The following is a 22,086-nucleotide window of genomic DNA, read 5'->3' as shown; positions in this document are numbered from 1 at the left end:
CAAATTTCTTAGGGTGGAATTAAGCCAGGAACAATGGAGCTGATCTTGGTTAAAGTCTTTCCGTTGCAACCCTTTTGACAAGTATTTTCGTCCCCTGTAGTTTCTCGGTTTAGCCTCCAGTATTCTCAACTTCATCACCACCTCAATGCTGAAATCCAGGAACAATTTCATCCGCAACTACTTGAGCGTGTCCCTCACAGAGCAGCATATGGCAACGCTCGCCAGCATCATCAAGGATGTGGACAAGGACGTCAAAGGTACATATGCAGTGCAATATATCATTTTTGTTACTTCATAGACGCTTGTCTGGTTCTCTCACGATTGTCAGAATTCCTATTAGTTGTGTAATTTGCCTTGTTTCCTCTCAGGCTCCTCAGATGAAGCATTTTCATTGGCTCTCTATCATTTTAACCACACCCTGGTAACATCTGACCTTCCATCCCCCGCCCTGCAGGTGAGGGAGATGCTCATATTTCCAAAAGCTATGTACAGTCATCAACAATGCTGTCATTTCAGAATCACTAATTCGATGGTTGGTTGTTCCATTCATTTCCAGAACACACTTCTTCAGCAGCTGGGCATTGCACCTTTCTCCGAGGGGCCTTGGCCTCTGTATATTCACCCCCAGTCTTTGTCAGTCCTCTCCAGACTTCTGTTAATATGGCAACACAAAGCCAGTGTTCAAGGGGAACCTGATGTACCAGAGTGCATGAAAGTGTGGGAACGGTATGGCATCTATGTCAATTGTTGTGTGGTTCACAATTAATAGGAACTTTTTGGTTCACGATTCTCATTTTATTAATGAGAGAGTATCAAAGAGATAAATATAAAACATGCCTAAATATGCAGCGTCAATGATGTTATACTAATATCGTGTGTCAATGATCAAACTGTCCTTTTCTTCTCCTACATTTTGTTGTCTTTAATAGATTTTTGGGAACTTTGAAGCAACACATTTTGCAGAGTTCCGTTCATGGAGATGAAGATCTTAATGTAGAGCACCTACAACTCCTGTTGCTTCTGTTCCACAATATGTCAGAGCGTGGCCGGCGGTCCGTCCTGACTTTGGTCACCCAGACGATCATGGAGGTGGCACAGAACAGAGACTCCCAGCTCAAGGCTGTTCCTCTCCATTTGGCCCGCTTGTGTCTAGTTTTTGACTACTTGCTGCGCCATTACTCCAAGACACCCTTGTACCTCTTTGAGCAGGTTACCTTCTCTCTCTCTCTTTTTTTTTTTTTTCCATTTAAGTCAAACATTTTATTCATGTTGCAGTGTAATTTCCTGGTTCTCAAGCAAAATACTGCCCAAAAAGCTAAAGATTGAAAGTATTCAGATTACTTTCCCATTGAATCAATTGTATGTGGTCTTATTTTTGAAAATAAGACCACCGTGTCTCAGTGAATTTACCTTGTTGTTTCCTGGATTCTTTTGGGTAAGGGACATTGTGTGCTTTTTTTAAATAGGTGCAGTACAACCTTCTCACCCCTCCGAGCTCAGAGCCTGGATCTGTTCAGGATGCTGGGAAACACAGCAGTCTTCCACTTTACTGTTCATTCAAAGAGGTAGAAGAAAACTGGATCAAACACTGTTCAGCAGGTAAGGAGAGACTGTTCATTTAAAATGGCGGGTAATTTCTCAGTTTGCATGGAACACATGCAAATACTTATAGCAGTAGGGTATTGCATGTTATTCTGTGTCATTCTGGATACATGCTCTTAATCTGCTTTTTTTCCCCCCTTAGATTCAAATCTTCAGCCCAAGTTCTACTGCCTTTTGTCACCTGAAGCATCAGAAGAAGATATCAGTAGACTGGATATCAATGTGAGACCATTACAATATGATGATGATATAAATAGTTACCAGGTAAAAATGTTCAGCCCTGTTCTCTTCACATAACACTTTTCCATTTTAGGTCTTTCCTAAGCTCTTGAATGGAGCAGTCAAATATAATGCGCTGTACACTTGGCTCATCTCGCTGCTTGTTGCCGGCTCTGAGTTTGACATAGCGAGAAGACATGACAACAAACCCATTACTGCAATGGTGAGAACTCTTTATTAAAAAGAAAATCTGGAATTTTATAAACACGATTGAATAAAGTGAAGACAATTGTAAAAGATTCAGAGTCTGTTACTTCCCTAGAAAGCAATAACCTCAATAATCAGATATTTAGTAATTAAAATAGTGCAATTTCATTACCCTACACAGGAGGCATGCTCCCTTCAGTACTATTTTCTGATACTGTGGAGGATTCTTGGCATTTTACCACCCTCGAAAGCCTACATTGAACAGTTAAAGACGGGCTTTGGTGATCCCAGTGAGAGCGACATCTTGCACACATTGCGGTGGTCCTCACGTCTTCGGGTGTCGACTTATGTCAATTGGATCAAGGTTTGTTGAAACTGAAATGTCCTCCAGAATTTTTCATTGCTACATCATATTTGAATTACTCAAATAATACCATTTTTGTCAGAGGATAATTCTGATTGCTTAATAACAGTGCTATACTATGAGTTTGATTATTCTGACAGCGACTATGAACCATTGAAGACATCCTTCTGAAAAAGATTCTTATTGTTTTACAAAAAAGTTGTGTTCAGTTGTGTCTCTTTAAGTCTGGGTGTGTGTTTATGTCACTGTCGCACAACAGGAGCATTTGGTGAAACAGGGAATGAAGGCAGATCAGGCAGCATCTCTGGTTGAGATGACAGTTGCAAAATGCAGCACTGTGAAATATGATGTGGAGCTAGCTGAGGAGTACATTGCCAGACAGGTAATATTTACCATCTTAACTGATATACAGCATGCATGGCTAGCCATAAATAAATCTTTAATGACAACTGATCCTTTATTTGTCTTTTCATAAACGTTTTCCTATTTCAGATTTCCACCTTCTCCACTGTAGACCCGAATGTGATCATTCCACTCCATCAGTTACCCTCGCTACAGGCCATCTATACATTGGATGCAGTCATCTCCAAAGTGCAGGTTTCCCTGGATGAGCATTTGTCTAAGGTTTCCATTGAGGCAGGCACCCCCAAGTCATCCGAGATCACAAAGAATCTTCTGCCTGCCACACTACAACTCACTGATGTTTACACAGCTTTTACAAGGTGAAAAAAAGTCACTCCGATATCTGCAATCTTGTCAATCAACTTCACAGGCTTGTGTGTATCCTGTCTTATCTAGTTGCTTCAAATATGTGCATGTGAGATAAATGGTCTGTAATAACCCTGTCATCCCTTTTAAACTCCAATACATGATTTTCAAATCATGATCCAAATCATTAAAATGTGATTATCATTACTAGGTCGTACCTGCTAACCAACATCCCAGAAGAAGGAGACAACAAACTCACAGATGCCAAACTCCAAGGTTATGCTGCAGTCCTATCAATTGGGTCCACTCGCTGCAAGGCCAACACACTGGGTATGTCAAAATATTACTTGGCTGAAAATATGCATGCAGTTTTCTTGTACAGTCAGTTTTTTTTTACTTTGGTAATAATTACAGGCCACAGCATTATGCAGAACTTGCCATCAGCTGTACAAACAATAAGTGAGACTTGGAACAGCATCCACACCAATGAATTTCCCAACATTGGCTCCTGGGTATGTAAAGATGGTGATTACTAAATGTGTTATGTTGACTATGTTATCTTTTTAAAAAAAAACCAACTACCGGTACATTATTTTTTTTAAAAAAGCGGATTACTTGGAAACTCATGGTCTTTTCTTCTTTCTTAGAGAAATGCATTTGCTAATGATACCATTCCATCAGAGAGCTACATCAGTGCCATCCAGGCAGCTCACCTTGGAACATTGAGTTGTCAGTCCTTGCCTCTTGCCTCTTCTCTTAAACACATTCTGCTGTCATTGGTTCGCCTCACTGGTGACCTCATTGTGTAAGTATTTGCCCTGTGGTAGGCTATAACTCAAACGGTTACTCATATTTTTGATTTAATATGGGTGCATGCTTCTCTTGTCAGCACCGAGGAGCTGAATCCCACACAGGTTGTGCGCACCTTGTTGCCACTCATCCTGGAGAGTAGCACAGAGAGTGTAGCTGAAATCAGCAGCACCTCACTGGAGCGCGTTCTTGGTCCAGCAGAGTCTGATGCCTTCCTTGCCCGCATCTATGAGCGTTTGGTTACTGGCTGTCACAACATCATTGCCAATCACTCAGATCCCAGCAGGTACAAGAATATGGCACAATTATGATTTTTAGAATCTATTTTTCTGCATTTAATTAGATCACACAGTGCAAATGAGTGAAGGCCGTGTGCAGCTCTCTGCCCTTTAAGACATTTTAACCATCTGTTTAAATGTGGTTGTTGTTTTTTTGTTTTTAAGTGGGTTAGATGAGTCTGTCCTTGAAGAATGCCTTCAGTACCTTGAAAAGCAGCTTGAGAGTAGCCAAGTGCGCAAGGCAATGGAAGAGTTTTTTTCATTCGGGTACGTGCTCAGCCTCTAAACAGACCACATTTATACCACAGTTATAGAGCTGCTTCACAAATGTTTGTGTTTTTTCCAGCGGTGAGCTCGTGCAAATTATGATGGCAACGGCCAATGAAAACCTATCTGCCAAGTTTTGCAACAGAGTGCTGAAGTTCTTCACCAAGCTTTTCCAACTTAGTAAGTCTCCTGCTGCATTTGATTCTAAAATCTATCAGAAGACAGAGGTATGCTCTGCTTTGAACTACTGGGTAGCGTCAACTTTACACCACCTGGCAGCAGTTTTACAGCATAACGCTGCAATTATAATTTATACATAAATAGAAAACGTCTCACTCTCACAATGATGTATTTGTACCCAGCGGAGAAGAGCCCAAACGCCAGTCTTTTGTGTCTGTGTGGCTCCCTGGCTCAGCTGGCCTGTGTGGAACCCCCTCGGCTGCAGTCGTGGTTGACGCGCATGACGGCCACTCCACCAAAAGACTCAGAACAGCTGGAAGTAGTGCAAGAAAATCGACAGCTTCTGCAACTGCTTACCACTCATATTGTACGAGACAATAGCCAGGTGGGCGAAGGAGTGTGCACCGTTCTCCTCAGCACACTCATTCCAATGGCAACAGACATGTTGGCCAATGGCGATGGAACAGGCTTCCCAGAGCTGATGGTCATCATGACGACATTGGCCAGTGCAGGACAAGGGGTTGGTCATCTACAGCTTCACAGAGCAGCAATTGAGTGGTTGACAAGATGGTAAGAATTTCTCCTCATAGACGTTTCCTTTGGATTTCTCTATTATCGTCTATAAAGATTCAGGAAAAAGTGCATGTAAGGACACATGCCACATAAATCATTTTATCTGCATTGCTATTCATCGCTCGTCCTGTAACTACATATTTAAATGTCTTGGTATTAAATCCAAATTCTCTTTTTTCACCAGTAAAAAATATTTGACCCAAAAGAATGTTGTGGAAAAAGTGAGCGCAAATTTATCACAAGGAAAGGTACGGTATTTCTTTGATATTTTACCAGTCTACTGAAATGTATTTCCATTTTAAATGCCACACAAAACATTTCTTATTTGGCATTTCAAGAATGAGGCAGAATCCTAGGCGAATTATCTAATTGAGCATTATATTGCAACTGTGTTTCAGCATGCCAGCATGCTGGAATGCTCATGCCACATCATCTCGTATCTGGCGGATGTAATGAATGCTTTGAGGCAAAGCAGTGGTCAAGGTTCCTCAACGCTTCTGGTGGAGGGTGAAGAGAAGGCCTTAGAAGTGGACTCAGACTGGGTGGAGGAGCTTGCAGTAGAGGATGATGATTCACAGGCAGAGGATTCTGTGAGAAATCTTGAGTTCTTATTATCTTAAAATATGGTCTTAAGTCAAGTAAATCAGTTTAACCATTTATTAAATTAGAACTTAATCAAAAAATGACTTATGGAATTAGTAATTAATCTATCTTTTTAAAGTAACATTTCCTCATTAGGCGCCTAAAAGAAAATCCATATGAAGATTTCTTTCATGTTTATGATTTAAGTGGTGTGATGGCAGTCCATGATTCAAAGTAAAACATTGAAGTTATTTTTTTATGACAGATGAAGGTATCGTCAATTATTTTAGTGTGCTCATAAGTTGTTTATGAAGCTTTTTGTCTTATTTCTTTGTCATTCTGTGACAGGATGAAGACTCCCTTTGCAACAAACTCTGCACTTTCACCATTACTCAGAAGGAGTTCATGAACCAGCACTGGTAAAAAAAAAAAAAAAAATTAGCATTCTTTTTTATTTACTATAACCAGGGATTTTAGTTGACAATAAACTATTGAAAATTAACAATTAAAAGAACATATCTACTGTTGTTGGCCAATGCAACATAAATGCATAAAGTTTTTTAATTGCACAACAATTCAATGTAGTTTTGTTGAAGTCTCTGATTTTAATATGCATCCAATAAATATGCTAGTAAAGTTGTGTCATGAACTATAGTGTCGGAGTGTTATTCAACTTTATTGTGCTTCCCCCCCCCCCCTCTCTAGGTACCACTGTCATACTTGTAAGATGGTGGATGGGGTAGGTGTGTGCACAGTGTGTGCTAAGGTCTGTCACAAAGACCATGAGATCTCCTATGCCAAATATGGCTCTTTCTTCTGTGACTGCGGTGCCAAAGAAGATGGCAGCTGCCAGGTGAGACCGAATACCTCAGGTCATCATGGGAAGAGAACAACAGCGGTAACTTTGGTTTGCAAGTCATTCCGCCATTGACTTTCATCCAGCCATTTCATTTGACCAGGGTTATAGCTAGCCCACAGTTGTGACAAGAAAATTAGAGCAAATTATAAAAATATAAATCTATTTGTAACTGTCTCTTCTGAAGATTATTTTTGGAAATGCATGTGATGTAGAACAATCCATCAACTACATCTTACTTTCAGTTTATTGAGCTTCATTTTTGTCATTGCAATTAGGTTTGTCACAGTGAATAGGTTTGTTCAATGGATAATGGTAGGAAAGTATGTGGCTAATATATATAAAACATATTGTAACAATTAGGTGATTGATCAATTCATTGACCTGTCTTCTGTTGCAGTTTAGATAAAATATACCTCCAGCTCGCACGAACTCATAACTTTTAGTTTGATTAAGTGATTAATAGCATGGAGGAGCTTAGAGTTAATTATAAACTTAAACAAGGGAAAAAACAATAGTTTGCTCACATTTTACATTACTATGTTGCTGTTCCTAGGCCCTGGTCAAACGCAGCCCCAGCAGTGGAATAAGCTCTACTCTGAAAGAGTCCTCTGCGTTCCAGAGTGAAATGCGTATGCCCGACAGCGCTATCCGCCACCAGAATGCGTCGCCTTCCGAAAAGGGTAAAGTCACCATTTGTGATGGCAAATCTAGTGATGAAGACAGACCGAAGAAGAGCAGTGTCTGCAAGAGCATTGATGGCTGCCAGGAAGAGTTATTAGCACAAGTGGTGAGAAACAACTTTTGTTTTTGTATCATTTCTATTACTCGTGTTTTGTTGTCTAATCTTACTCTGGCTTGAAAAATATTATTACAGTGCATTTCTTAAGATATATTTAATTAATATTTGACATGTATAGCATTGTACAATGTGTTCCTTAAAGGTTTGTTCTTTGTAACAACAGGTGGGATCATCAACCGCAGCAGTCATACTGGAAATGCTCATGTTTCTGATGGAAGCCATCCAGACAAACTTCCAACAAACATCAGCAGTGGGAAGCAGCAGTCGTGCTCAAAAAGCACTCAATGAATTGCACACTCAGGATAAAGCTGTGGAAATGACAGATCAGTTAATGGTATGAAGACCTTACATTTATTTTTTCTTATTCAAAGAGCCAAAAAGAAACTCAGTGTAATGTGTATGTGATGTATCACTTTTCCTCAGGTACCCACTCTTGGCTCTCAGGAAGGTGCATTTGAGAATGTGAGGATGAACTACAGTGGTGATCAGGGACAGACCATACGCCAGCTGATTAGTGCACACGTCCTGCGCCGTGTTGCCATGTGTGTCCTGTCTTCACCTCATGGCCGTCGACAGCACCTTGCTGTCAGTCACGAGAAGGGAAAAGTAAGCGTCAAAACCTAATGTGGGGCATGATCGAGAATACCGTTTAGATATTTAGAGTGTAAATTCAATTTCTATATGTTTGCCCCTCCTGCTCTACAGATAACCGTTCTGCAGCTGTCCACTCTCCTGAAACAGGCTGACTCGAGTAAAAGAAAGCTGACACTAACCCGTCTAGCTTCTGCTCCAGTTCCTTTCACTGTATTAAGTCTCACAGGCAATCCCTGTAATGAAGACTACCTGGCTGTATGTGGCCTCAAGGTCAGAAACCGGGTTTTTACCGAAATTTAAAAAGGCAGTTGGAATTGTAGTTATTACTTTAACATTCTTTTTCTCTCTAGGACTGCCACGTTCTAACATTCAGTAGCACAGGCTCTGTGTCCGACCATCTGGTGTTGCACCCACAACTGGCTACTGGCAACTTCATCATTAAAGCTATCTGGTTACCAGGCTCTCAAACTGAGCTTGCCATCATCACAGCAGACTTTGTCAAGGTATATTGATAAGATCTGTACCATTTTCCTATTAATATTGATTTAATTGTTTTTTTTCCCCAGTCCACATTACTATATAACAATGATTTATTCTTGGTAATGGAAACAACAGTAATCATCACTTACAATTTGACGGTTTTCCTTAACAGATTTATGACTTGTCAGTGGATGCTCTGAGCCCCATGTACTACTTCCTGCTTCCAAGTTCCAAGATACGTGATGCTACTTTTCTTTTCAATGAAGAGGGAAAGAGCATTATCACCATCATGTCTTCAGCAGGATACATGTACACCCAGCTCATGGATGAATCCAGCAGTGCTCAGCATGGTCCTTTCTATGTTACCAATGTGTTGGAAATAACCCATGAAGACTTGAAAGTAATCAGAAATCCATTACTATACCTTTACATTTTATCCATTGTATTCCTTTAAGATGCCAAATGGAGGTTGAAGGATAGTAAAATATTTCATTGTGTCTCCAGGATAGCAACGGGCAGGTAGCTGGTGGTGGTGTGTCGGTCTACTTCTCTCATGTGCTTCAGATGCTTTTCTTCAGCTATGTGCAAGGGAAGTCCTTTGCTGCAACAGTGAGCCGTAGCACCACTGAAGTACAGAGACTCTTTCCAATCAATGTCAAAGGGTAAGTAGCACTTTTATTGCTTTCTGTCTTGAGCATTTGGAAGTACTGATGTCCCAGTCACTCTCCCTCTTCTCTTTTTCAGCTCTAATGGTGGCAGTAGTAAAATGTCACCTGCTCTGTGTCAGTGGTCTGAGGTAATGAATCACCCAGGCCTGGTGTGCTGTGTGCAGCAGACCACTGGCATACCCCTGGTCATCATGCTCAAGCCAGACACTTTTCTTGTCCAGGAAATTAAAACTCTGCCAGCCAAAGCAAAGGTATGGGTTATTTGTTGTACTGAAGTCCTCATGTCACGATACCCAAAATAGCAGCATTATAATAAATGTGTTAAAATAGCAGAACCAAATCAAATTAAGTGTATCTGCTTCTTGCTCTTTAAAAAAAAAAAGTTTTTGTTTTGTGTATTACAATAGCTTCAGCCTCATATTTAGTTGCTCCTCTATTTTGCTCCTCTCTCTCTTAGATTCAAGACATGGTAGCTATCCGGCATACTGCCAGCAATGAACAGCAGCGCACAACCATGATTCTTCTCTGTGAGGATGGAAGCCTGCGAATCTACATGGCTAATGTGGAAAACACATCTTTTTGGCTACAGCCGGCACTGCAGCCCAGCAGTGGCATCAGTATTTTAAAGCCAGTCCGCAAACGCAAAGCTGCAGCTACCAGTAAGTTTGTTTCAAATAAATTACTTAAATTTCACCTTTCTATAAGGCAATGGACACCTACTGTACATTGTAATTGAGAGTGATAAATTACACTTAATAGCATTTGCATTTTTATTTGTTTTGCAAACAATGCTAATGTTGATTCATTTGTAATTATCTGTTCTCTTACTTTTGCAATGCATCCTGCAAACATTGGAATCTTAAAATTGTAATTAAATTCCAGCCACCCGAACATCGAGTCAGGTGACATTCCCAGTGGACTTTTTTGAACACAACCAACAGTTGACGGAGATAGAGTTTGGGGGTAATGACCTGCTGCAGGTGTACAATGGACAGCAGATCAAACACAGACTCAACTCCACTGGGATGTATGTGGCAAACACAAAGGTAGGACACTTTAACAAAATGATTCAATTATAGCAAAAATATTACTAATGTCGCATATGCAAATCAAGTTGCTATTTATATATATTTGTATTATACATCATTATAGAATTTAAAGCAATTTACTTATAGTCATACTTGTTCCATTTTTCCCTAGCCTGGAGGATTCACTGTGGAAGCAGTCAACAACAACAGTTCGATGGTCATGACAGGCATGCGTGTGCAAGTAGGAAGTCAGGCTATTGAGAGGGCACCTTCATATGTGGAGGTCTTTGGTCGCACCATGCAGATCAACCTGACAAGGGCACGTTGGTTCGACTTTCCTTTCACCAGAGAGGAAGCCCTTCAGGCTGACAAGAAACTCTCTATCTTTAGTAAGTGCTATTTTGAGCATATGTCAAGAATTTATTCAGGTTAATGAACATGTAAATGTTTTTGACTATAGTAATTTACACTTGTGTTACTGTGTGTGATATAATTTCTGAAAGCTGTAATATTTATAAGTAAGTTTGCCTCGATAATTTTACAATTCTCAGAGAATACAAATATGAAAGATAAACATTTAGGTTTGAACTGTTCAAAATCATCTTGTAATGCATTTTCTGCTCCTTGTTCATTCTAAGTTGGAGCATCTGTAGATCCAGCTGGTGTCACCATGCTTGATTCCATCAAGATTTATGGTAAAACCAAGGAGCAGTTTGGGTGGCCAGAAGATCCACCTGAGGACTTCTCTTCTGCATCCGTTAACAACGTATGCAGTCCTAACCTCAGTCAAAGCAATGGCACTTCTGATGGAGACATAGTGACTCCAACAGCCACCAGTGGCAGCGTGATAGAGAGGTTTGTACTTCATTACACACAGTTCACATCACTCTTTCCACATCCACAATGAGACTATCTATGTGAGAACACAGATAATTTTAACACCAGTACTTTTAGAGTCACCTGTAGGCAAATTAAATTCTGTGTACTTGATACATATTTCTGTTTCTGTATCCCAAAAGTTCTACACATTAATATATTTCTTGGTCTAACACACCTTTGTCCCATCAAGAAGCAGTAGACAATGAAAAGATCTAATTACTTTTTGGTTCTCATTAGAAGTCCTGAAGACTTTTGTCTTCTCTATTGATTCATAGCAGTAGTGCATGGCTGTTTTGTTGTCATCTCTTTATGCATGCTTCTCTTATGTTCAGCTAAATCATTTAATTCCACTTGTTTCTTTCTGTGATCCTCACACTTTGTTTTTATTCTTTTTCTTTTGCTCCAAAAACAATTAAAAGTTGTGAAACTGAGTCCTTATCAACCTTGGACCGGTTAGTAACTGCCCTTTCTCTGCTTGTTTGTACGGTTTTGTGCCTGTGTGCTAGTTTGTGTGTACATGCTTGAGACTGGGATCATGCCATGCACTTTTTTTCCCCTTGCACCAGAGTTTAGTTCTGATTCCCTTGCATTTAAATATTATTTTTAGCATGCAGATCACAGACCATAGGAGGTTGAGATGATATTTTTTTGGAGTGTGTCTGGTTTATTTAAGATGGAAAATGGGAAACAGTCTGATTTTGATTTTGTTTTTTTAAATTCAGGCTGGTGGTCAGCTCCCTCGAGGCTTTGGAAAGCTGTTTTGCAGTTGGTTCCTCCAATGAAAAGGTAAACAAATTTCCTAGTTTAATGAAATGAAAACCTAAAAACCTTTGTGTAAAAAAAAAAAAAAAACTCGTGTAATGGTGTTGACTGCATATTATTAAATCTTCCTAGGAAAAGAATAAGACTGCAGCCCTGGAGTTAGCGACTCTACTGCTGTCCATGCCAACACCGACTGGTGTGCAGCAGCATACAAAGGGACTTCTTGCCAGCCTGCACACCAGTCGGAATGCATACCACAACCACAAGGTAAAAGTCATTCCATTTAGCATGGAATTTTTATCTGATATTTTTTCTGTTCAGGAAACAGTAAGCTTTGTACAATTTATGATGAAATTACCAAATATTTATTTTGATTTCTATTTTTAAATTCAAAATTAAAGTAATTTGCCCTTAATTCAGAATGACTGATGAAACATACACTGTTTCTGTCCACGTGTTCAGGATCAGTCATTGCTAAGCAATGCAGTGCAGTGCCTGAACAGTTGCAGCCGTGAGGCCAAGGAGCTGGACCCTGACGTTTTCCAGAGACTTGTCATCACCGTTCGCTCCATTGCAATTATGAGACCAAACAACTTGGTACACTTCACCGAACTAAAATCTCTTAATCAAGACTCTGGTAAGAATCTCATTAAGAATTTTAGGATTGTCTACTTCTACTATTACAACAGCTTTATCCATCCATCTTCCACTGCTTTTTACAATAATGGGGTTGTTGGGAGGCTGTAATTTGTCCAATGTTCCTTTGAGCAAGAACAATTTATGTTTACATGTTTTATATGGCAGTATTCAGAAAACAGTTGTTGGTTAAAAAAATTAAAATTCTTTGGCACTAAATACCTAAAACCCCTTTTGACACAGAAATGACAGAGGATGGGCAGAAACACATTGACAGTGAAAGCTGTAATTTCATCACACAACTGATGAACAACTTCTGGAAACTCCATGCCCTAAAACCAAAGAATGCCTTTCTCGCTCCTGCTTGTCTGCCTGGTAAGTTCAATCTTTGAGAAAATGGATATATCTAAAATTTAAAAAATGTCAATTTGTCTATATTAAAACACTGTAAGATCACATATCTGTGTGCATGAGAATATGTACAGAGACCTCATATTGCTCGGAATGAAAAAATATTTTTAAACAATGATTGTGACAATAATATTATGACTTTTTGAAGGTTTAACTCATGTGGAAGCAACAGTTAATGCCTTGGTGGATATCATCCATGCGTACTGCACATGTGAACTGGATTACATCAATGCTGCCTCCAAAATCTACATGCAGATGTTGCTGTGTCCTGTAAGTGAAATGCACTTGATCACTAGGGTTCATTGGGTTTTGAGTTTAAACAAAGCATAAAAACGAGCCGCAATCTATTCAAATAAGCACGGTGATGTAAGTAACATATGATGTCAAGGAATGGGAAAATTCAGTCTGTATGATCATGGAGGCTCATTTTTACAGGAGACACAGAATAAAATATAGACAAAACAGACAAAACAATTCAAGAGTTACAAAGCATGGCAACACAGGCTAACTGATCTGATTTGTTGATGTTGGTACTCACACAATTAGTGTCCAATTATAAAGTATATTTTTGGGACATCTAATACAGGGGTATTAACTGTATTATATTTAAATAAATTTCAGGACACAGCTGTGAGCTTTGCTTGTAAGCAGGCGCTCATCAGAGTGCTTCGTCCAAGAAATAAACAGCGTCATGTAACCCTTCCATCTCCTCCCCGCTCAAACACACCCATGGGTAAGTTAAGATCATAAAGATTGTGAAGATCGTAAAGATCATAAAGGCTTGCGCCTCATTTGTGACCGTTGTGTTGGTCCTTAATCTTAATTCCTCAAAAATTAATTGAGTGATTTGCTTTTCTTAATCAGGGGATAAGGATGACGATGACGACGAAGATGCAGATGACAAAATGCAATCTTCAGTGCTAACTGGAAGTGAAGAGGTTAGACAGAGTCAAGAGCAAAACGAAGTTGATCATGGTGACTTTGAGATGGTGGTGAGGAAACACTGTTTACATTTAAGGGTTTTGGTTAACATTACAGCTGCAGTATTAATATGTAGAAAATCTTTTTTCTATCTTCCAGTCAGAGTCAATGGTCCTAGACACAGCTGAAAATGTAAACAATGGAAATCCTTCTCCTCTTGAAGCCCTGCTGGCGGGAGCAGAAGGTTTTCCCCCGATGCTGGACATCCCTCCTGATGCTGATGATGAAACAATGGTTGAATTAGCAATTGCTCTCAGCCTTCAGCAGGATCAACAAGGTCACTAAGTAGAAACTTTTTTTTTTTAATCCTCAATTCTGATAGTGAAACACTAACTTTGTGATGTAAGGAAATGGTTTTTATCTGATGAGAAGGGTAGAAATGATTTTGAATGCCACTTGTCATGGATGTGATATTTTGGGCTTCATGCCAGTTTGTTTGGGCATTTTTAGGCAGTAGCAGTAGTGCTCTTGGTCTTCAGAGCCTTGGTTTGTCTGGGCAGGCTCCAAGCTCCTCTTCCCTGGATGCCGGCACCCTTTCAGATACAACGGCTTCAGGTAACAAAACCGTCAATGTGATAGCATGTGATTAAAACTGGGAATTTTATATCTTCAAGGTCAAAAATTCAGTGCATCAAACATGCAATTAATATTTTTCCACTGTAATAGTTAAAATGTGCTATGCACAGTACGTACACCATCTTGTGGCTTAGTTTGATTTTTTTTTAAAATTCCAGTGGTTGTTTATCCTCTTTACAGTTTGCCATGTTTACTCAAGTAGGTAGTACCTACACAAAATATGAATGCCAGTGTTTTGAATGTACAGCATGCTTTTTAAATTTTGATGGTACACAAGAATGACCTAAATGTATCCTGGCCAGGTGACAGTGGTGTATTTACTGTTACAGCTATTGCTATGATTTCAGCCCCAGCATCAGATGATGAGGGCAGCACAGCTGCAACTGATGGCTCAACATTGCGGACCTCCCCAGCTGAGCATGGTGGCAGTGTGGGCTCAGAGAGTGGAGGTTCTGCCATCGATTCTGTAGCCGGGGAACACAGTGGTGGGTGCTCAAAATAATTATACTAAACACAGTGAAACAATTACTTTAAAGGCTGTTTTGTAAGTAATAACCTACAGTATAAGCTGCCCTTTGAGAAATTGTCATGCAAGCTGCTAGACGTCCAGGTCTGAAAAGGCTCAATTATTATTGTAATGTTACTGTAACCCACATTTGGCATATGTAAATACGCTCATTATGAGCCACATTTATAATTTTCTTTTTTTTTTCTCCCCCATTTTAAAAAGAAACACATATCAAGATCATGAATTTGTGGCATCGTCATTTGTTTTACAAAGTATTTTTGCATCTTGTTTTGGTGGTAGTGTCTGGTCGCAGCAGTGCATATGGAGACACAGCAGTGGAGGGCCACCCTGCAGGGCCTGGCAGTATCAGCTCCAGCACTGGAGCCATCAGCACCACCACAGCCCAGCAGGAAGGAGAAGGTTCAGATGGAGAAGCAGAGAATGAGGGAGACATCCACACAAGCAATAGGTCAGACATAACTAAATGCAAGGACATTAACTTTATCTTCTTTCTAGAGAGTTTATGTCTACATGAAGGAAAAATGGGATTTATATTAAACCGCATCATTTTTTTTTGCCTTTTAGGCTTCACATGGTTCGTCTTCTGCTACTGGAGCGCTTGCTCCAGCACCTTCCTCAGCTCCACAATGTAGGTGGAGTCCAAGCCATCCCTTACATGCAGGTTATACTTATGTTGACCTCTGACCTGGATGGTGAGGATGAAAAGGATAAGGGTGCCTTAGATGAACTGCTATCCCTACTCATTGTTGAGCTTGGCATGCACAAGAAGGTATCTCTTTGCTCATTCTAATGATTCAGGCTTGGATTGGTCTTTTTTTTTCCTTTCTAATGTAACTGTGTGTTTTTGCCACATAGGATGTGTCCAAGAAGAATGAACGTAGTTCTATAAATGAAGTTCACCTGGTCATAATGAGACTGCTCAGTGTCTTTATGTCTCGTACCAAGTCTGGGTCCAAGTCCTCTTCAGAGGTGTGTTCAACAATTCATTGGAATTTAAGTGTGTATTGTATTACTTTTATTTAAAAAAATAAAAACGGATTTAGGGTGGCAGTAGTTTGTAGGGGACTGGGCTGGAAAGCAGAGGGTTCCTGTTTAAGTCCTGGTTATGACCAAAAGTTAGGTGTGCTGGCAACAGGAGAGGTGGCAAGACCACTGCTGAGGTACCCTTGAGCAAGGTATTGAGCACCTAAATGCTCAGATAGGGCCTTTCAGTGAACTGGTGACCCTTCAGGGGTATACCCTGCTTTCATCTATATGCAGACTCCAGCACCCTCCCTGTGACTCTACGAGAGAAGCAACTGTCAAGAAAAAAAAAAACTACTTCTTTTTTAAATGTCTATTTATCTTAGCAGGTGCCTTTGTGCCAAATAAATGTATTTTACTAAATGTCAAGTGCACCTGTTATTCTCTTTCAGTCATCTTCATTGATTTCCAATGCCACAGCAACAGCCTTGCTTAGCCTTGGTGCCATTGACTATTGTCTACATGTACTCAAATCACTCCTGGAGTTCTGGAAGAGCCAGCAGGGTGAAGAGGAGCCTGTGGCCACCAGCCAGCTTCTTCGCCCACACACAGCAACCTCCCCACCAGACATGAGTCCTTTCTTCCTGCGCCAATATGTCAAGGTGTTGTATGAGAGGAAATATAATTTGCTTTAAAAATATGTATAGTTGTCAAGAATATTGATTTAATGTAAACTTTTATCTTCATGTTTTAGGGGCATGCTGCTGATGTATTTGAAGCATACTCGCAGCTGTTGACTGAAATGGTTCTCCGGCTTCCATATCAAATTAAGAAGATTGCTGACACAAACCCACGTATCCCACCTCCTGTCTTTGACCACTCCTGGTTCTATTATTTATCTGAAGTAAGAAGTACAGTGTGTAAACCATTTTATTTTTCTATTTAAACACTGTAAACTTACAAATTCTTGCTTTTTCTTCCTCTTCTCCCAGTATTTGATGATTCAACAGACACCATTTGTTAGGAGGCAAGTCAGAAAGCTGTTACTGTTTATCTGTGGCTCAAAAGAAAAATATCGTCAACTGCGGGACCTGCATACGCTTGATTCCCATGTGCGGAGTGTCAAAAAGCTGTTGGAGGAGCAGGGCATCTTCCTAAGGTCAGGGGTTGTCACTGCTTCCTCTGGCTCAGCCCTGCAATATGACACTCTCATCAGTCTGGTGAGTAGTCTCTTCTCAAAGAAAGATTCTTTTGTATTATTTTAAATGACCGGACAAATACAGTCTTGATCGAACAAATGTTTAATAGTCTGCTTTGTTTTGTTGTGCTAGTCAGCTGTTGAACTCATTGTCCTTTAACTTTTTTCTAATGGTGAAGATGGAACATCTGAAGGCTTGTGCAGAAATTGCCACCCAAAGAACAGTCAACTGGCAGAAGTTCTGCATGAAAGATGATTGTAAGTTTTAGTTAGTCTGAGATGTGTTTTATTAACAACAAACTATCAGAAAACAATCTTTATGGGCATTCGTTATAATGTTGGCTTCTGCTCTTGACCCTTTTGTGTGTGTGTGTCCAGCGGTCTTGTATTTCCTGCTCCAGGTCAGTTTCCTGGTAGATGAGGGTGTTTCTCCAGTGCTGTTGCAACTGCTCTCCTGTGCCCTTTGTGGCAGCAAGGTGATGGCCAGCTCCGCTTCGTCATCATTTTCAGGAGGCGGCTCTGGTAGCACTGGACAATCGGGAGCATCCCAGACCTCACAGAGCAAGTCTTCCAGTAAAAAGAGCAAAAAGGAGGACAAAGAGAAAGACAAAGATGGTGAGTCAATGATCTATGTTTTTTAATTTTCAATTATATTTGCCTCTATAGTAAATTAAAGCTTCATTATGAATGTAAGCAGCACTTTGAAATTTTTCCAACATCCATGATGGCTCCTGACTTCCTGTATTGTGTCTTTTCTGCTCCCTACAGGTGATGGTGTTGGCAGCCAGGAGGATCAGCTGTGCATGGCTCTGGTTTGTCAACTTAACAAGTTTGCAGACAAGGAAACCCTCATTCAGTTCTTGCGTTGTTTCCTCCTGGAGTCCAACTCATCTGCTGTGCGCTGGCAAGCTCACTGCTTGGCACTTCACATTTATAGGTACAGTAACATATTTGGATTTATGCATGCAGTTAAATAATCATTAAAATACGCACAGATCAAAACTAAGCAAATCTAAGAATGCCTCTTAAAATGAGTCTGAAAATGTGTCTGTAGGAACTCCAGTAAATCTCAGCAGGAGTTACTGCTGGAATTGACCTGGGCCATTTGGCCAGAGTTGCCTGCATATGGACGTAAAGCTGCCCAGTTTGTTGACTTGCTTGGATACTTCTCCCTCAAAACCCATCAGACCGAGAAAAAGGTTTGTTGGAAACCCATTTTAGCCTTAGGTTGGTTTTTGCTATACTGATTCTGATAGTCATGGTTACTGTGTTGTTTTATTAGAATAGGTTTAAAGGTTTAGAAATACATACTCAAAATTGTAGCTTTTGGTGATGTTGAAAAATAAAACCAATATCATGACTTTACTTTTTTCAGGATTTGATATGCCTTAACACCAGATGGGATGTTGTGTTTTTGGGATGTTGCTTATTGATTTATTTTTGTTTCAGTTGAAGGAGTATTCCCAAAAAGCGGTGGAAATCTTAAGGGCTCAGAATCACAACCTGACAAATCACCCAAACTCCAACATTTACAAGTATGTCACAAGTGCCTGGTCTTTTTAATGAGAACATAATTGCATACTCAATCCAAACCATGTTATTATTGAATATTTTCTCCTGCAGTACTCTGTCTGGATTAGTGGAGTTTGATGGCTTTTATCTGGAGAGTGACCCCTGCTTGGTGTGCAACAATCCAGAAGTCCCCTTTTCAGTATGTATAATACAACTGCTGTTAATGATTGATGACTGTATGTAGCCACTGGAAATTGAGTAGTTATATATGAAATAGAAACAAATAATCTTAGAATTTTATGAAGGTTTCATTTGCAGTTAAATGAAAGATTTTGCTCTGTAGTTTGAACAGAATGTGTACCATTATTATTTTCTAACTTTTTGCCTACAGAATATAAAACTGTCCTCCATCAAAGTGGACACCAGGTACACCACAACTCAGCAGGTCGTCAAGCTCATTGGCAGTCACACTATCAGCAAGGTCACAGTGAAGATTGGTGACCTCAAACGTACAAAAATGGTTCGAACCATCAACCTGTACTACAACAACAGGACTGTACAGGCTATTGTGGAACTGAAGAACAAGTATGTTTCAGCACTTGATGCTCAGCCTTTCTTTGTGTCCTTTCCCACTACATGTGTTCATTTTGCTAAACCCTCAGATTATTAGACACAAGGTGTTAAACATCTTAAATATCTCTTTAGGCCTGCTCGTTGGCACAAAGCCAAGAAAGTTCAGCTGACACCAGGACAAACGGAAGTGAAGATTGACCTCCCATTACCCATTGTTGCATCCAACTTAATGATTGAGTTCTCTGACTTTTATGAGAACTACCAGGCATCCACAGAGACCCTGCAGTGTCCACGCTGCAGTGCCTCTGTGCCAGCTAATCCTGGGGTGTGTGGCAACTGCGGCGAGAACGTGTATCAGTGCCACAAGTGCAGGTGAGCTTCAGGTTTACTCTGCAGGAGTAAGAAAACAAAAAGACCGGAACCAATTTGTTTTGTTTTTTTTCATTAATATTTTTGTTCAGGTCCATCAACTATGATGAAAAAGACCCCTTCCTGTGCAATGCCTGTGGTTTTTGCAAGTATGCACGGTTTGACTTCATGTTGCATGCGAAACCCTGCTGTGCAGTGGATCCCATTGAAAATGAAGAAGACAGGAAAAAGGTAAACAGGACTGACTTTACATTCTTGTTACATAATAGTTCTACAAGTTTGTAATTGTGTTTTCTAATACATACTTTGCTCTGGATATATTACAAAGTTATGTTAACTGTTTTTTTCTATTCACAGGCTGTAACAAACATCAATACTCTGTTGGACAAAGCCGATCGGGTCTACCACCAACTAATGGGCCACCGACCGCAGCTGGAGAGCCTCCTTGCTAAAGTCAATGAAGCGGCACCAGAGAAACCACAGGTCTGTCTGGAGAAGCATGAACAAAGAAAGATCATCTTTACAGAAATAGAATTGTCAAGGTTCCTGTAGTGCATGTCCTGGCTAATTTTGCCATTTGAAAGGTGCAGAAAGAACATTATCAGGCAACTGTGTTGTGTGTGTTTCCTTTATGTAGGATGACACCGGAGCAGGGGCTGGACTTGGTACATCCTCTGCTAACGTCAACAGATATATCCAGCAGCTGGCTCAAGAGTATAGTGGAGACTGCAAGACATCGTTTGATGAGCTCTCTAAAATAATACAGGTTAGAAAGCTGCATATTTCTTTTGGGCCTCTTATCCTATTTTCCCCTTTTTTGCATGTAATCCAAGTTCCATTTTTTTTTGTAGAAAGTGCTTGCGTCTCGTAAAGAGCTATTGGAATATGATCTGCAGCAGCGAGAGGCTGCTACCAAGTCATCCCGCAGCAGCAGCCACCAGCCCACATTCACAGCCAGTCAATACCGGGCTCTCTCTGTGCTGGGCTGTGGCCACACCTCCTCCACTAAGTGCTATGGCTGTGCCTCAGCAGTGACGGGTCACTGCATCACACTGCTCCGTGCCCTAGCCACCAACCCAGCTCTCAGGCAGATCTTGGTCCACCAGGGCCTCATCCGAGAGCTGTTTGAGTATAATTTACGGCGAGGTACGGCAGCCATGAGAGAAGAGGTCCGCCAGCTAATCTGCCTCCTTACCAGGTCGGTTTTCCCTCAGCTGAAATGGGAGTTGTTTTAAAGTTGACAATAAATCCACAGAATGAATTTTGTCAAAGCACTTAAGTGATTTTCATTAGAGTACAGCTGAATCAAGATATCATTCCCGTATTCCCTCCATTTCAGAGATCATCCAGAGGCCACTCAGCAGATGAATGACCTCATTATTGCTAAGGTGTCCGCTGCCCTGAAAGGCCACTGGGCCAATCCCGACCTGGTATGCCTACATATGTCCTACCAACGATTTACAGTACAGTTTAGAGCAAAAATTTACCTTTGAGTCTCATTTTGTGAAAATGTTGTCCTTGTTTTACAACAGGTTAGTAATCTGCAGTATGAGATGCTACTGTTGACTGACTCCATATCAAAAGAGGGAGGATGCTGGGAGCTACGGTTAAGTTGTGGTAAGCATTTGTTCTTAATCTCATACATTTCAGATTTTCTTTGATGTTAAATGTTCATGTAATTTTGATCTGTGCCACACTGTCAGCTAATAAAAACATTATTAGCTGGTTCTTTTTGGAGGAAAAATACCAAAAAAGACACCAATAGCAATTACATTTGTACATGCTTGAGAGCTGCAAAAGAGTGATAACAAAGATTTCTTTATGCTAGCTTACATCAAATGTTAATTTCAGTTTTGTCTGGTCTTTTATATTTATGCTTGTAATATAGCCACATATTAATCAATTTACAAAATACAATTTACATGAAACTTTTAATTTGAAATAATTTCAGTAAAGATATATTCAATTTTCAAGCTTTAACTGTAATAACAGTTTAACTAATAGTGGCACAGTGAATACTACATATCATGTGTATGTATCTAATTATTAATGTGAAAGATGCACCTAATTTTGCCCTTTTTCATGGTTGCAGCCCTCACACTGTTCCTAATGTCTGTGAATATAAAGACACCCGTTGTGGTGGAAAACATCACACTCATGTGTCTGAGAATTCTTCAAAAGTTGATCAAGCCTCCCGCTCCCACCAGCAAGAAAAACAAGGTACACGGATTAACATGTCGTAAAGTTACTCTAAAACAAAAGTTAATGTCTAAACAAGACAAAAACAGAGCTTGTCCTTTTTTGTCCTTGTTTATAGGATGCTGCAATTGAATCTCTGACCACCGTGAGGCCCTACAGTAATGAAATCCATGCCCAGGCCCAACTTTGGCTTAAGAAAGACCCTAAAGCATCATATGAGGCCTGGAAAAAGTGTCTTCCTGCGAGAGGCAAGCACCGCCAAAAGAAACCCACATCATAT

General features: G+C 40.2%; 1 protein-coding gene across 10 annotated transcripts in view; it reads left to right on the top strand.

Moving 5' to 3' along the window:
• Positions 1 to 22,086, top strand: part of ubr4 (ubiquitin protein ligase E3 component n-recognin 4) — a 40,435-nt gene that overhangs the window by 10,332 nt on the left and 8,017 nt on the right. For 3 of the 10 annotated variants that reach the window (XM_029834013.1, XM_029834010.1, XM_029834006.1), the window contains 66 exons: positions 101 to 257; positions 369 to 454; positions 557 to 726; positions 930 to 1,209; positions 1,467 to 1,599; positions 1,745 to 1,824; positions 1,916 to 2,044; positions 2,210 to 2,392; positions 2,652 to 2,774; positions 2,885 to 3,114; positions 3,312 to 3,430; positions 3,515 to 3,612; positions 3,748 to 3,905; positions 3,990 to 4,196; positions 4,354 to 4,455; positions 4,535 to 4,635; positions 4,818 to 5,205; positions 5,393 to 5,456; positions 5,607 to 5,798; positions 6,139 to 6,209; positions 6,496 to 6,688; positions 7,203 to 7,436; positions 7,612 to 7,782; positions 7,872 to 8,054; positions 8,154 to 8,312; positions 8,393 to 8,545; positions 8,695 to 8,922; positions 9,027 to 9,184; positions 9,267 to 9,441; positions 9,648 to 9,849; positions 10,073 to 10,236; positions 10,391 to 10,607; positions 10,857 to 11,073; positions 11,517 to 11,549; positions 11,820 to 11,883; positions 11,992 to 12,126; positions 12,322 to 12,496; positions 12,739 to 12,870; positions 13,055 to 13,176; positions 13,528 to 13,639; positions 13,771 to 13,898; positions 13,987 to 14,164; positions 14,338 to 14,442; positions 14,793 to 14,948; positions 15,272 to 15,440; positions 15,557 to 15,761; positions 15,848 to 15,961; positions 16,408 to 16,617; positions 16,710 to 16,859; positions 16,948 to 17,175; positions 17,333 to 17,411; positions 17,532 to 17,768; positions 17,922 to 18,090; positions 18,208 to 18,352; positions 18,603 to 18,688; positions 18,777 to 18,864; positions 19,057 to 19,250; positions 19,371 to 19,610; positions 19,700 to 19,838; positions 19,965 to 20,090; positions 20,245 to 20,373; positions 20,459 to 20,805; positions 20,947 to 21,037; positions 21,140 to 21,224; positions 21,700 to 21,827; positions 21,925 to 22,054. In XM_029834013.1, the coding sequence (XP_029689873.1) occupies positions 101 to 257; positions 369 to 454; positions 557 to 726; positions 930 to 1,209; positions 1,467 to 1,599; positions 1,745 to 1,824; positions 1,916 to 2,044; positions 2,210 to 2,392; positions 2,652 to 2,774; positions 2,885 to 3,114; positions 3,312 to 3,430; positions 3,515 to 3,612; positions 3,748 to 3,905; positions 3,990 to 4,196; positions 4,354 to 4,455; positions 4,535 to 4,635; positions 4,818 to 5,205; positions 5,393 to 5,456; positions 5,607 to 5,798; positions 6,139 to 6,209; positions 6,496 to 6,688; positions 7,203 to 7,436; positions 7,612 to 7,782; positions 7,872 to 8,054; positions 8,154 to 8,312; positions 8,393 to 8,545; positions 8,695 to 8,922; positions 9,027 to 9,184; positions 9,267 to 9,441; positions 9,648 to 9,849; positions 10,073 to 10,236; positions 10,391 to 10,607; positions 10,857 to 11,073; positions 11,517 to 11,549; positions 11,820 to 11,883; positions 11,992 to 12,126; positions 12,322 to 12,496; positions 12,739 to 12,870; positions 13,055 to 13,176; positions 13,528 to 13,639; positions 13,771 to 13,898; positions 13,987 to 14,164; positions 14,338 to 14,442; positions 14,793 to 14,948; positions 15,272 to 15,440; positions 15,557 to 15,761; positions 15,848 to 15,961; positions 16,408 to 16,617; positions 16,710 to 16,859; positions 16,948 to 17,175; positions 17,333 to 17,411; positions 17,532 to 17,768; positions 17,922 to 18,090; positions 18,208 to 18,352; positions 18,603 to 18,688; positions 18,777 to 18,864; positions 19,057 to 19,250; positions 19,371 to 19,610; positions 19,700 to 19,838; positions 19,965 to 20,090; positions 20,245 to 20,373; positions 20,459 to 20,805; positions 20,947 to 21,037; positions 21,140 to 21,224; positions 21,700 to 21,827; positions 21,925 to 22,054 (10,354 nt within the window). The remainder of the gene's footprint in view (positions 1 to 100; positions 258 to 368; positions 455 to 556; positions 727 to 929; positions 1,210 to 1,466; positions 1,600 to 1,744; positions 1,825 to 1,915; positions 2,045 to 2,209; positions 2,393 to 2,651; positions 2,775 to 2,884; positions 3,115 to 3,311; positions 3,431 to 3,514; positions 3,613 to 3,747; positions 3,906 to 3,989; positions 4,197 to 4,353; positions 4,456 to 4,534; positions 4,636 to 4,817; positions 5,206 to 5,392; positions 5,457 to 5,606; positions 5,799 to 6,138; positions 6,210 to 6,495; positions 6,689 to 7,202; positions 7,437 to 7,611; positions 7,783 to 7,871; positions 8,055 to 8,153; positions 8,313 to 8,392; positions 8,546 to 8,694; positions 8,923 to 9,026; positions 9,185 to 9,266; positions 9,442 to 9,647; positions 9,850 to 10,072; positions 10,237 to 10,390; positions 10,608 to 10,856; positions 11,074 to 11,516; positions 11,550 to 11,819; positions 11,884 to 11,991; positions 12,127 to 12,321; positions 12,497 to 12,738; positions 12,871 to 13,054; positions 13,177 to 13,527; positions 13,640 to 13,770; positions 13,899 to 13,986; positions 14,165 to 14,337; positions 14,443 to 14,792; positions 14,949 to 15,271; positions 15,441 to 15,556; positions 15,762 to 15,847; positions 15,962 to 16,407; positions 16,618 to 16,709; positions 16,860 to 16,947; positions 17,176 to 17,332; positions 17,412 to 17,531; positions 17,769 to 17,921; positions 18,091 to 18,207; positions 18,353 to 18,602; positions 18,689 to 18,776; positions 18,865 to 19,056; positions 19,251 to 19,370; positions 19,611 to 19,699; positions 19,839 to 19,964; positions 20,091 to 20,244; positions 20,374 to 20,458; positions 20,806 to 20,946; positions 21,038 to 21,139; positions 21,225 to 21,699; positions 21,828 to 21,924; positions 22,055 to 22,086) is intronic. The other 7 variants (XM_029834014.1, XM_029834011.1, XM_029834007.1 and 4 more) reach the window with 6 other exon arrangements.

Source organism: Takifugu rubripes, chromosome 3 (assembly GCF_901000725.2).
Source record: "Takifugu rubripes chromosome 3, fTakRub1.2, whole genome shotgun sequence".
Lineage (NCBI taxonomy): Eukaryota > Metazoa > Chordata > Actinopteri > Tetraodontiformes > Tetraodontidae > Takifugu > Takifugu rubripes.
Note: the sequence above shows the minus strand (reverse complement) of the source record. Positions and strands in the feature narration are given on the sequence as shown.